The sequence below is a fragment of the Delphinapterus leucas genome, chromosome 7, assembly GCF_059928025.1.
Source record: "Delphinapterus leucas isolate spDelLeu-1000000601 "Yukka" chromosome 7, BTC_Dleu_Yukka2, whole genome shotgun sequence".
NCBI lineage: Eukaryota > Metazoa > Chordata > Mammalia > Artiodactyla > Monodontidae > Delphinapterus > Delphinapterus leucas.
The window spans coordinates 42205126-42218127 of record NC_143135.1 but is presented as its reverse complement, the minus strand read 5'-3'; the positions used below and the strand labels follow the sequence as shown (position 1 = coordinate 42218127).

At 37.7% G+C, this 13002-nt stretch overlaps 1 protein-coding gene across 9 annotated transcripts in view; it reads right to left on the bottom strand.

Moving 5' to 3' along the window:
- The window catches only part of BTBD10 (BTB domain containing 10), an 81459-nt gene that overhangs the window by 14962 nt on the left and 53495 nt on the right, over window positions 1–13002 (bottom strand). For 7 of the 9 annotated variants that reach the window (XM_022555723.3, XM_022555724.2, XM_089915135.1 and 4 more), the window contains 2 exons: window positions 3241–3438; window positions 605–715 (listed from right to left, as the gene is read on the bottom strand). In XM_022555723.3, coding sequence (XP_022411431.1) covers window positions 605–715; window positions 3241–3438 — 309 coding nt within the window. Of the gene's footprint in view, window positions 1–604; window positions 716–1353; window positions 1459–3240; window positions 3439–13002 lie in introns of all 9 variants that reach the window. The other 2 variants (XM_089915137.1, XM_089915136.1) reach the window with 2 other exon arrangements.

Genomic DNA, 13002 nt, shown 5'->3' with positions numbered 1-13002 from the left:
CCAAAGAAGATATTTTGTTTTTAGTAAGGACACTTTAAAATAAAAGAAGCATCTGACAAAAATTCATTTAAATCATAAAGTAAAAAGCAATCTAAAAAGTATGCATTTAAGTAAGATGAAGTACATTTGCAATTCAATTTAATTTGAAAATAAGCTATTATACTTTAAGACACTAGAAAGCTACTAGCACTGTTTTTACATGAATTTTCAGGAAGTACTGGATTTTAATTCTGTTGAGCTTTGATCACGATCACTACTAGGCAAAGAGTCCTGTCAGTCTTACGGGAATATACACACATGCGTGCCAAACACACTACATGGGCTTAGTCAAAAATGCATTAAGTCAGGCAACGGCAGAAAAGACAAATTCATATCTCTATATTGCTAGGGATCTTATGGAATGAATAATAATTTCTAATGGCCTTCTATTTATCATCTCAGAAAAAGAAAACTGATTTTTGTTATTTATATGTCTACTGCATGAGCATTCAGTAATCATTTGTCTGAATTTTTAAATATTCAAACTATATTCTCAATGGGATCCAGTTGTTTAACCTTGCTTTTTTCAAAAGAAAATTAATAGAAAATAGTGAAAATGTCTTACCTTCTATTCCCAATCTAATCTTCTTAAGACCCCTCTCCTTCAAAACTGATTTGGCCACATCTCTGTTTTCAATGTACTTGAAAAATCTATATAATTTTGTGCTATAAATAACTGGAAACAAAGAGACAAAAATATTTTCTTATTAAAATCAAAGTACTTGGAGATGACTCAAGTTTATCTTGATCATCAAAGGGGCCTGACAACCCTAAAAGCCCAAATAATGGATGCAGTGATGCCAAAGGATGACTAGCCAACATGACAGGACAATTCAGTACAGTTAATACATAAGCAAATGTCTACATAAGTTGAAACAAGAAAAGCTTTAATAACCAATCAGATAACCCAATCCATAGGAAGAATCTCCTTCTGAAAGATATATCATATACAAACTTACTGGAATGGGGTCTGCCCCAATTTCTTCAAATAAAGAGAACCAAAAAAAAGGTATCAATAGCACATGATTATCAACAAGCAAAGTAAAGGACTTTGCTCTGATGCCTACAAGGCCTCATCTGGAGGGGAAAAAACTGCCTTGTCAGAAAGTACAAAATGGATACATCTTGCATTTCATGGATTGAGCAACTATTAATAACTCCCCCAAAACAAAGGCCCACCCCACAAACTGTTTTCCATTCAGGCGAACAGTCCCATTTAATACTGATGTTAAAAATGGCAGATTCGAGCATGTTCTGCCTAGGTTAGTCTGTTTAGAGCAAACTGGCTTTGCAAAGGACAGACATTCCACTGACAACATGTTGAGTCTTCCAAATGTGCTGGGCACTTCAGGGAGTTAGACTGATGGACCTTCCTCGCCTTCTCTCTTTCAGGTGGAGTTATCTCCCTTAAAAGGTGAACTGCAAAGGTTTTTTCAAAAAAAGAAAAACACACTCACAAACCAAACATGCTGGTTTAAGAGCCAATAAAAGGAAAAAACGTATACAGAAGCTACTCATGGAGTAAATTTGTGATTATTACTACATCCTTAAGACTACTGATATTATTTTAAGATAAAGATTTTTTGACATCTCAGAATGGGTGGTGTTATAATGTCACATTTAGGAAAATCAGGCTGAAGAGACTATCTTATCTCTGTCTACTCAAATGTATCTTCTTTACGTTGGAACATCTTGGCACAAAATGAAACATATTTATAGACAAATTGAGTAAAAATGTTTCCAGTCCTTTTAAGCTTCAATGTTTAAGGTAAGAAACAAAAAACAAACCAAAAAACATTGAAATGAAAAGCTCAATAACTAAAAAGGAAAAGCCCAGGTCTATTATTATTCCTGTATCACTATAATATCATTTCTGTGCTCTACAGCTGGCTCTACTCTCTCGGAGTCAAACTTTTTGAAAAGTGAAAGTTTGTTCATTCCTTTTTCTACAAAGAAAATGATTTAGTGTATTTCTTCTGATTTTTGGTAACCTTTTATTTTTCCTGTGCTTTGTTCAACTTTTTATTCCACATATTATAGAAAACCATTGTCAGCAAAGAGCCTAGGAATGAGGAAATAGTAACATTTTATTATTCTAACTGTCCACAGAAGAGTCAGAATAGTCATTCAAGTGTATCATGCAAAGGAAATGTCTCAATGTAAATTCTGAAAAGTGCTACGATAACGTAATCTAATGAAAATCTTTCGAATTAAAATAAAAAAGAATACCACTTAGTCTGCTTTATTTTTAGAGAAGGGTAAGTAAAATGGAAAAATCAGAGCTTAAAGGGCTCCATACTTTCTATAATCCTGTACTTTTTACTTAAACCCTAATCCTTACCGAGTCAACACAGACTGGAGGACAGAACAAGATGTTGGGCTATTTTACCTAGCTCCTCGAATCATTCTTTTAACTCTTTTTCTCAATCTATGAAGCTGTTCAAAAATACTAGATTGGGTTCACCATGAAAACAAAACCAAACCAATATGAAATAAATTTTCTAACAGAAAAAAAAAAAAATCAAAAGGTTCTAATCAGAAAAAGTTTGGAAGCGTAGTAAGAAAAAAGTTAGTCACTGCTGCCCAAGATGTGCCGTTTTGGTCAGAAATACCTAAAGTTCCACAAAGCTTTTCAGAAGGGTCACTGTATCCTCCAGGAACACTTATGACATTAACAAAGGAATGTCTTAGAACTTAAAGTCATCTTTGCAATCACTGAGTTGAAGCTTCTCATTTTATATACACATAGTAATTCATCTAAAAAAAAAACACTTATTTTTTTATTATCTACTATTCCAGGATCTACTTCTCTTGGATGCTTCTAAATGCAAAGAAAAAAATCATTAAGATCCAGATACTCAACAAAAAGCAAACCATTTCTGTGCATGACATGGGCGGGTACACTTTTTCTGTAAAGGGCCAGATAGTAAACACTTTGGGCTTTGCTAGCCATGCGGTCTTCATTCCAACTACTCCACTCTGCCATTGTAGCGAATAAGCAGCCACAGACAATACATATAACTTTGTTTATAAAAACAGGCAAAAGGCTGGATTTGGCCCACAGGCTGTAGTTTGCCAACTCCTGGTATAAGTAAGAGTTCAACATACTTTCTTTATAAAAACTGTCCTTTGATCAATACTGTAAAAGATAAAGAGAAAATTTGTGACGATTTGAGAGAGAAAATATGCCACAGGACTTACTTTGTGAATATTCTTCTCCCATCTGTGGTGGATACTCTTCATCCCAATCAACCACATCATCGTCTGTAAGCACCACTATGTGGCATTCACGTTCCCCACTCTGGGCACTAGCTACCATGAGAGGCAGAATCATTTCTTCCAGGTAAAATTCGAACTGTCTACGAGCACCATCATTTGATAACTCATGCATTAGGGCACCTGAAATAAAAGCCACAAAAATATCTTCATTTTGGGGGTGACTAATAAGTAAAAGAAGAGCAAAAACAACAAACAAACAAAACAGCAGAGTAGTTCAGCATCTACTTCGGGATCCTGTAGACAATATAGTGGTTATTCTTTAGTCAACAAAACTTTGCCCAGGAAGAGTTCTTATGGAACTGTAGAATCTTACACCAAGAAGGGCCAATTAAAGCCATCCAACACAAGCCCCTTCATTTTACACATCATGAAGCAATCTGCCTAAGGTTACAAAACTAATTTGCACAATCAGAATTACGTCTACCCTCCAGGGTATTTTTTACTACATAATTTTGTCTTCCATCAATGTATGCAGTTATATCTTAAAGTATATCCTAAGGATATTTTTTCAGATTATCCATACGAAATAAAATAGCCCCCATATTCCATCTCCCACATTTTCTTTCTCAGAAAATTATTTACAAACAACACTGATATTACTGCGTAGGAAGAGGAGTGAGATGAAAAGGGTCAACTGGCTTTGGGATAAGGATGGTAAAAGGTCAAGCAAAATATAGCACGGTACAGGAATTACATTGCTTATGTGACCCTAGAATTGAGAGGAATGAAAGATGCACTTCACTTGATCCTTCTTAAGTACAGCCATAATGAACAACTTTAAGTTTCCAAATACATAGTCACAAACTCACCTGCACTGACCTAATCATTTTTATTTTATTCCTATTTCAATGGCAATGTCCTGTCTCTTATCTAAGGCTCTACCATCACAGGAACTACTGGGAGGGTAAGAGAAGACACTAAAACTCAAATCTGTAGTCTCCCAAATTAGAGCTTTTCTTCCCCCTACAACATGTTGTCTAATTATATAATAACTATTAATATAATACATGATTAAATAATTATAATATTATGATTTAGCCATGTCTCTCTCTAGGCTGGCTACTTCCATTATGATTTTTTAAATTCCCTTTATAGTCAAACTCCTATATATATATAAACACATTCTCTTCCCCTAACTTCTGAACCAATTCCAATCTGACTTCCACACTCACTACTCAAAAGAGCCCTTGACATAGTCTCCAAATGACCTCTCGATTGTTCAAGACAATGAACATCTTTTTAAAAAACTTTTACTGAAGTATAGTTGATTTACAATGTTGTTAATTTCTGCAAAGTGATTCAGTTATACATATATTCTTTTTCATATTCTTTTCCATTATAGTTTATCACAGGATATTGAATATAGTTCCCTGTGTTATACAGTAGGACCTTTTTGTTTATCCATTCTACATATAATAGTTTGTATCTGCTAGTCCCAAACTCCCAATCCTTCCCTCCCCCATGCGCCTCTCCCTTGGCAATCACAAGTCTGTTCTCTATGTCTGTGAGTCTGTTTCTGTTTTGTAGATATATTCATTTGTATCATATTTTAGATTCCACAAATAAGTGATATCATACAGTATTAGTCTTTCTCTTTCTGACTTACTTCACTTACTATGATAATCTCTAGGTCCATCCATATCGCTGCAAATGGCATTATTTCATTCTTTTTTATGGCTAAGTAACATTCCAGTGTGTGTGTGTGTGTGTGTGTGTGTGTGTGTGCACACATACATACACACACGCACACCACATCTTCTTTGTCCATTCATCTGTTGATAGACAACATTTAGGTAGTTTCCATGTCTTGGCTATTGTAAATAGTGCTGCTATGAAATAGGGGTGCATGTAACTTTTCAAATTAGTTTTGTCTGGGCATATGCGCAGGAGTGGGATTGCTGGATCATATGGCAACTCTATTTTTTTTTTGAGGAACCTCCATACTGTTTTCCATAGTGACTGCACCAATTTACATTCTCACCAACAGTGTAAGAGGGTTCCCTTTTCTCCACACCCTCTCCAGGATTTGTTATCTGTAGACTTTTTAATGATGGCCATTCTGACAGGTGTGAGGTGGTACCTCTAGTTTTGATCTGCATTTCTCTAATAATTAGCAATGACCAGCAACGTTTCATGTGCCCACTGGCCATCTGTATGTCTTCTTTGAAGAAATGTATATCTAGGTCTTCTGCCTGACAATCAACAACTTTTAATCATGATCCTATCTGACCTCTTGATGGAATGCCTTACAGGGACCACTCCCTCCTTAAAATACTCTCATCCCTAAGGTCTGATACCACCGTCCCTGTTTTTCTTTCTCCTCTCTGGCTGTTCTTCTTCAGTCACCTTTGTCAACTTTTTCTCCTCCAGCCTGTCATTAAGTATTGTTATTTCTCAGGGAAGTTCTAAGGTTTTTTTTCTCTCACCTTATGCTGACAATTCTCAAATTTATTCTACTAATTCTGCCTTCTATATTCTAGATGCATTATATTCAACTGCCTCCTGGAAATCTCCACTCGGATGCCCCCTCACGGGCACCTCAAACTCAATATACTCCAAATTGAACTTAATCATTTCTGTCTCTATCTCTCTGCAGTGTTTTCGAAATCAGTAAATGGCACCACCATCCACTCAAGTTCTCAGAATCATCACAGAAGAGTGCTAATCATATAACAGGCTCTTAAATATTTGTAGAATAAATGAATGAATATTTGATTCCTTTTTCATCTCTTAATTCAATCATTCCCCAAGACCTAACAAGTCCACCTCTTAAATACATCTTGAATTGTGTCATTTCCTCTCTGGAAGATGCTATTTTCCAAAGACAGCTAAAATCTCTTATGCCACATGCTTTTCTGCAATGTGACTTTGGTTATCTCCTCCCAGCAAGAGAAGTCCAATTCCTCTCTCCTTCAATTTAGGCTGGTTGTACTGACTTGCTTGTAACCAGGGGAGCACAGCAGAGGTGAGGGGAAAATGACTTGTGGTTCTGCCTTGGTCTTGGGAATGCTTGCTCTACAGATGCTTCCTCTCTGAACCCAGTCTCCAGGCCTGGAGAAGCCCAAGCCACATGAAGAGGTCACGTGGAGCTACTCTGTCTGACAGTCTTCACCGAACCCAGCCTTTGAGTTGTCCCACTTCAGGTGCAGACATGTGAGTGAAGAAGCCTTCAGCCTTTTCAGTCACCTCATCCTTTCAATTCTTCACAAGATGAGGCCGCAGACATTGTGAAGCAGACATAAGCTATCTCTGTTGTACCCTGTCTGAATTCTTGGCCCACAAAATAAGAATAATCACACTTTATGCTACCAAGTTTGGAATGGTCTGTGACAGAACAACTGTTACAACCAAAACACAGTCCAGCCCCACTGCACCCCTGCCCCCTGCAGTCCACGTCATCAGTAACTCTAACCCAAACTACTGTAGAACCCATCAGTTTCCTCTGCCCCTGTGTAATTCATCTCCCCCACCGCAGCCAAAAAATCTAAATAGGTGTCTCTAGTTTAAATCTTTTATGGCTTGTACTGTCCTTAGAATAAAAGTCCCAAATCCTCAACTTGGTCCTTAAGCCTGTTATGTGTAAAAGGAGGTTCCAGATCAGTGTGCACAGTCCTTTAAATACTATCCATATAGTGATGACTCCCGCATATAAACAGCCCACACTTCTCTCTTTAGACATGTATACCCAATGCCCTACTCAGCATTTCTACTTGAAGGTCTAATAGGTATTTCAAATTTAACATGTCCAAAATCAAGCTTTTAAATTTCTGCTCCCCATGAAGTCTCCCCCCATCTCAATTAATGGCAACTCCACACTTCCAGGTAAAGTCCTTTTCTCTCTTTCCCACCTCATATTCAATCAGCAAGCAAATGCTTACAACTCTACCATCCAATATATCCAGAATCTGATCACTTCTCACTGTTTCCACCCTGATTTAAGCCACCATCATCTCTTATTTGAATTATGATAATAGCTTCCTAATTACCTCTTTGTGTGTATCTTAATTCCCCTTCCAGTCCATTTCCAACCCAATAGCCAACAGTGATTCTTTAAAGCATACGTCAGATCAGGAATACAGCACTGCATGAGTCTACATTGAATTCTGTGTGAACAGTGAGTCCATGAAATGGTAAAACATGGCAGCCTTACAGATCATATCACTTCTCTGTTCAAAACCCTCCAATGGCTTATCTCACTCAGAGTAAAAGCCAAAAGATAAAGGCCCTACACGACCTCGCTCCCCTGGACCTCATCTCCTACTACTGACACCCTCACTCACTCCACTCCAACTATACTAGCCTCTGCTGCTCTCAAACATGCCAGGCAAACTGCTTCAACATTTGCTCTCACTGTTAACCTCTGTTTGGAATTTACTTCAATTTTCCTCTGCAATGAAAGCCTCTCATATTACTCTTTGTCCCTTCCTTCCTTTTTTCTCCCTCCTCAGCACATATCACTATCTAACATACCATGTTATTTGTTCATATGTTACTTGTTTACCTTGTCTATTGTCTGTCTCCCCCAAAAGAGTGTAAGTTCCATTAGAACAGGAAGTTTTGCCTGGTTTGTTCCTGCTGCATCCCCAGAACTTAGCACAGGGCTTGGTAGAGAATGTACAGTTAATAAACATTTATTTAGTTAATAAATTTTGTTTTCTCCCTACTTCTCTGGCCTTATATCTCACCACTCATGCTCCACCTCCTCCACTGTAGCCATGTTTCCCTTCTTTCAGTGCCTTAAGCATGTCATATTCCTTCCAACTTGAGAGCCTCTGCAAATACCATTTCTGCTGCCTGGAGAGCTTCTCACTCTCTTTTCCATTCCCTTAGGTCTCAGCTTTTTTTTTTTTTTTTTTTTTGCGGTACGCGGGCCTCTCACTGTTGTGGCCTCTCCCGTTGCGGAGCACAGGCTCTGGACGCACAGGTTCAGCGGCCATGGCTCACGGGCCCAGCCGCTCCGCGGCACGCGGGATCTTCCCGGACCGGGTCACGAACCCGTGTCCCCAGCATCGGCAGGCCGACTCTCAACCACTGTGCCACCAGGGAAGCCCTAGGTCTCAGCTTTAATGTCACTGACTCAGATAATCATCCTCCATAGCCCCGTTACCATACACCTGTCACAGCATCTCATTTCTTCACTGAATTTTCACAGCTTTTCATTACTTGTTGAATGCCTGTCTTCCCCACTAGACTGTAAACTCCATAAATGCAGGGACAATGTCTGTCTTGTTCATCACTATATGTACTATATGCATGGAACTCATTAAAAACCTGATTAAGAAGGAAAAAAATTATACAAGTTAAATAGTAAACTAGAAATACGTAACTGGTAGGTAGGAATTAGAGATAAATAGCTGGAGGGACTTCCCTGGTGGCACAGTGGTTAACAATCTGCCTACTGGGCTTCCCTGGTGGCGCAGTGGTTGAGATTCCGCCTGCCGATGCAGGGGACACGGGTTCGTGCCCCGGTCCGGGAAGATCCCACGTGCCGTGGAGCGGCTGGGCCCGTGAGCCATGGCCGCTGAGCCTGCGCGTCCGGAGCCTGTGCTCCGCAACGGGAGAGGCCGCAGCAGTGAGAGGCCCGCGTACCACAAAAAAAAAAAAAAAGAATCTGCCTACCAATGCAGGGGACACAGGTTCGAGCCCTGGTCTGGGAAGATCCCACACACCACAGAGCAACTAAGCCCGTGCGCCACAGCTACTGAGCCTGCGCTCTAGAGCCCACGAGCCACAACTACTGAAGCCCAGGCGCCTAGAGCCCATGCTCCGCAACAAGAGAAGCCAGCTGCAACGAGAAGCCCACGCACCGCAACAAAGAGTAGCCCCTTCTTGCCACAACTAGAGAAAGCCCGTGCGCAGCAACAAAGACCCAATGCAGCCAAAAATAAATAATACATTAAAAAAAAAAACAGCTGGAAATCTATGGTGTATATGTAATATCTGAAGCCACAGTGATGAATGGCATCACTTAGATTAATTGTATAGATTCTGTGAGAGAGAAGGTAGCTGAAGACAGAACAGTTGGGAAGGACCACATTCAACGTATGAAGGATCAGGGAGCAAGTGAGAGGAAAAAAAGCAGAAGACCTAAAAGATGGATGTCGAAGAGCCAAAGTCTTGAAGAAAGAGTGACTTAACAGTGAAACCTAAAGGAAATGCCTTTAAAGACAAGGGTACCAGAATTACCACTAAATTTAATATTGTTCAAAATATTATAGTCAATTCAGTAAGACAAAAAGATATAAAAACTTTTACTTACAACAGGGTCAATTATCTACCAAGAATATAAAAGAAACAACTGAAAAACTATTAGAAATAAAACAGAGTTTGGTTAGGTGGCTAAACACAAATATACAAAATTCAATAATTTTCTCATTTGTTAGCAGTTAGAAAATCTGAACATATTCTACACACAACAGTAACAAAAATACAAAATACCAAATAAACTTAATAAGACCATTGCAGAAGAAGACAAAAAAGAAAAGTGAATAAATGGAAAGACATAGCAGTTGGAGCAGGAGTCAGTATAATAAACCTGTTAATACTTGCAAAAAGTTAACTTCAAAGAATCAATGAAAAGCTCAAAAGTTTTCAAATGATATAGTTTTTTGAATGTCTACAATAGACACAGGTCAGATTTGAGTATGTTTGAGCCTGAGGATTACTCTATACAAAGAGGGAAAGACTAATGATACTAGAGAAGATGACAGTAAGTGGAACAGTGTCCTAAACAATGCATGAAGGGATAAAAAGAGTTTATTCTTTCAACAAATGTTTATTGAATCCTTACTATGTGCCTGGCACTACAGACACAAAGTTGAAAAGGTATAGTCCCTGTCCTCAAATTCAAATGGATTTAATGCTATAAACTGAAAAATAGAGCAAGACTGGGGTGGGGGAGAGAAAGAGAGGGGGGGGCGGGGGGGAGGGAGAGAGAGAGAGAGAAAGAGAGAGAGAGGGAGAGGGGGGAGGAAAGAGAGGAGACAGAGAGAAAACATAGAAGTGTCTCTGTCGTTTCAGTGTCTCTATATTTCTGTGACTCCAAACGTAGTCTCTGCCTCTTATCTCCCTTCTCAAACTAAATGTAACTTCAGTTTTTTGATATTTGTTTACAATCCCACTATCTCCCACGTGGATGGTGCCTTTCTTCCTGGGCCTTCTGAACTGGTCCTTTTGCAAACTTTAAATTTCATTTTCCATACCACTTTCACCCTGGACACTATATTTTCATTTCTCTTAGCCCCAGGCCTTCATTTGTGAGTCCAGCCCTGGTTCTCAAAACCTCTTCTGGATTACAGTGCTTACCTGGTAAGAGAATATAGACAGTGAAGAAATTATAGCCTAGTTGGGGAGCTACCAACCAAAGTTCCTTCACTATATGGTAAGCTCTATGACAGAAGATTAACAAGTCATTTCCTCACTGTACTAATCTTCTTGCCACTAAACATAGCATTCCTTCTGCCTGAAACACGCTTCCTCTTCCCTCTCCTCCAGAAAGCTTCCTCAAGCCCGCACACCGAAGTTAGGTACAGCTCCTACATGCTCATTTAGTACCCTATTCTTCCTCTAACACAATATAATTTACTTATCTGTTTTTCCCACTATACTGCAAGCATGATAAGGACAGGGGTCTTGTCTTTTCTTGTTGCTTTTTACATACCTAATATTTAGTATAAAGTGAGTATTCGATAAAAATGCAGAAAATGAGTGATAACTATGTGAACCATTAAACAAGTTGTTATTAAAGCATATTTTCTAATGCAGTTATTCACAATATATTTTCATGTGGAAATATAAAATAGCAATGTACAATATGATCCTTTAATATTTTTTATTTTACTTTATCTTTATTTCCTAATTTTGCTACTTTTTTTTTAAAGCAAACCCTTATTTAACACTATGTGTCAAGCACTATCCATTTAATAATCTTCACAACAACCTTGTGAAGTAAGTAATATTACTGTCTCTCATTTTAAAGATGAGGCAACTAAGAAACAAGGTTTTAAGTAACTTGCCCAAGAAATCCAGGATGCTCTATTCAATATACATTTAGTACTTTTGTAATTTTAAGTAAGAGACAAAAAGACATTTTGGTGTAAAGTGTCATTACAATATTCAGTAAAGGCACATATTTGCAGGAAAAAATTCATTTTTGGACTCAAGTCTATACCTACAGTATCCTTTTATATTTTACAAGACCATTTCTATCTCTTCAAATTCTATATAGCTTTGTTGCAATAAAGTCTATGAGAATCTCTAAATTTCCAGTAATACATATTACAAGTAATCTAGAAACACAAGTATTATTTAAAGGCCAAAAGTTTAGAAAAACCATATTACACATATTTTCTTTCTATTACACATAAATATTCTTACCTTTAATTCCATAACAAATAAATGATACTTAACAGTGATGACAAGGTAAACTATGTCCAAAGGATTACAGAACTAAAATCCATTCATCTATAAGGAATTCTTGTGTTTTTTTTATCTGACAGTCACCAAAATTCAACATTTAATCATATAAAGTTAAAATAAAATGGTCCCATGAATAAAAAAACACAAAACTTTAAGTCAAAGAATTATAAATTAGAATAATTAATGCTCATGATTTCAAAAAAACATTTTTTAAGATGTGAACACTTTGTTCAAGTTTACAGCTGTACGCTTCAGCTGTCCAGCTACTTGACTTTAAACTTTTAAATATCATTTATATAGAAATGGACTCAAAGGTGGACCATCCAATCCTTTGTCCCTATGGAGACTTTAAATGTCTCGCAAAAAGAAAATGGAACTTAGGAACAGACCTAATAAGGCCACTCATTTTCAAGAAGTTAAATCATAATTAAGCATGAAGGTTCGCTACATTTAAATATATAGTAGTTGCCTTACAAATTTAAATAAAATTTCCCATTCACAATTTCTAACACATCAATGTTGAGAAGGTATGACCCCACTCTGCTAAACTAGTGTTGAGTTTAGGTAATGAAGTAAAGATAACCATATATCTGGGACTAACATATATCTATAATCACAGGTAGCAAACTTTTAAAATGGCTTCCCACATTATATAGGATAAAATGTAAGAATATTAGTTTAAAGACCTTCCATAATCTGGCCCCCCTATTTATTCCCATCCCCTTCCAGTCCCAATATAGTCTCTGCACCAACTAGGTTATTTCCAAAGTCTATCACTTACATCTGTAATCCCCAAATGAGTAACCTTCCTACTCCATTCTTGCTAAATCACTCCTATTCACTCTTTACTACCTGTCTCCTCTGAACTCTTCCCCAATCCCACTAGCCCACAGTGACATCTGCTTCTTCCGAACTTTTCCAACCACTTAATATACAAGTCAACATTTGATAATTCTCATATACATTTTGACTTTTCTGTGTATAATCACCTTTTTTCTTAGGCATGATGTAACAGTAAAAGGGAGGGGTGCTAAGGAAGGGAGTGACAGGAAAATATCAATCACAGAGTTAAGATTTCCAAAGGTCTAGACCCTGCTCTGAGACTATGTTTGAAGTTCTTGGATAAAGTCATTTAACCCTTTGTATAAATGAGGGCTAGGTACTTGGTATTCAATCTAAAATCTTTAATGACAAATACTCTTTTTGAGCATAATTTATATCTTTCAAAGTGGCTTAGGATGTTATATTACATGGCAAGTACAAAAA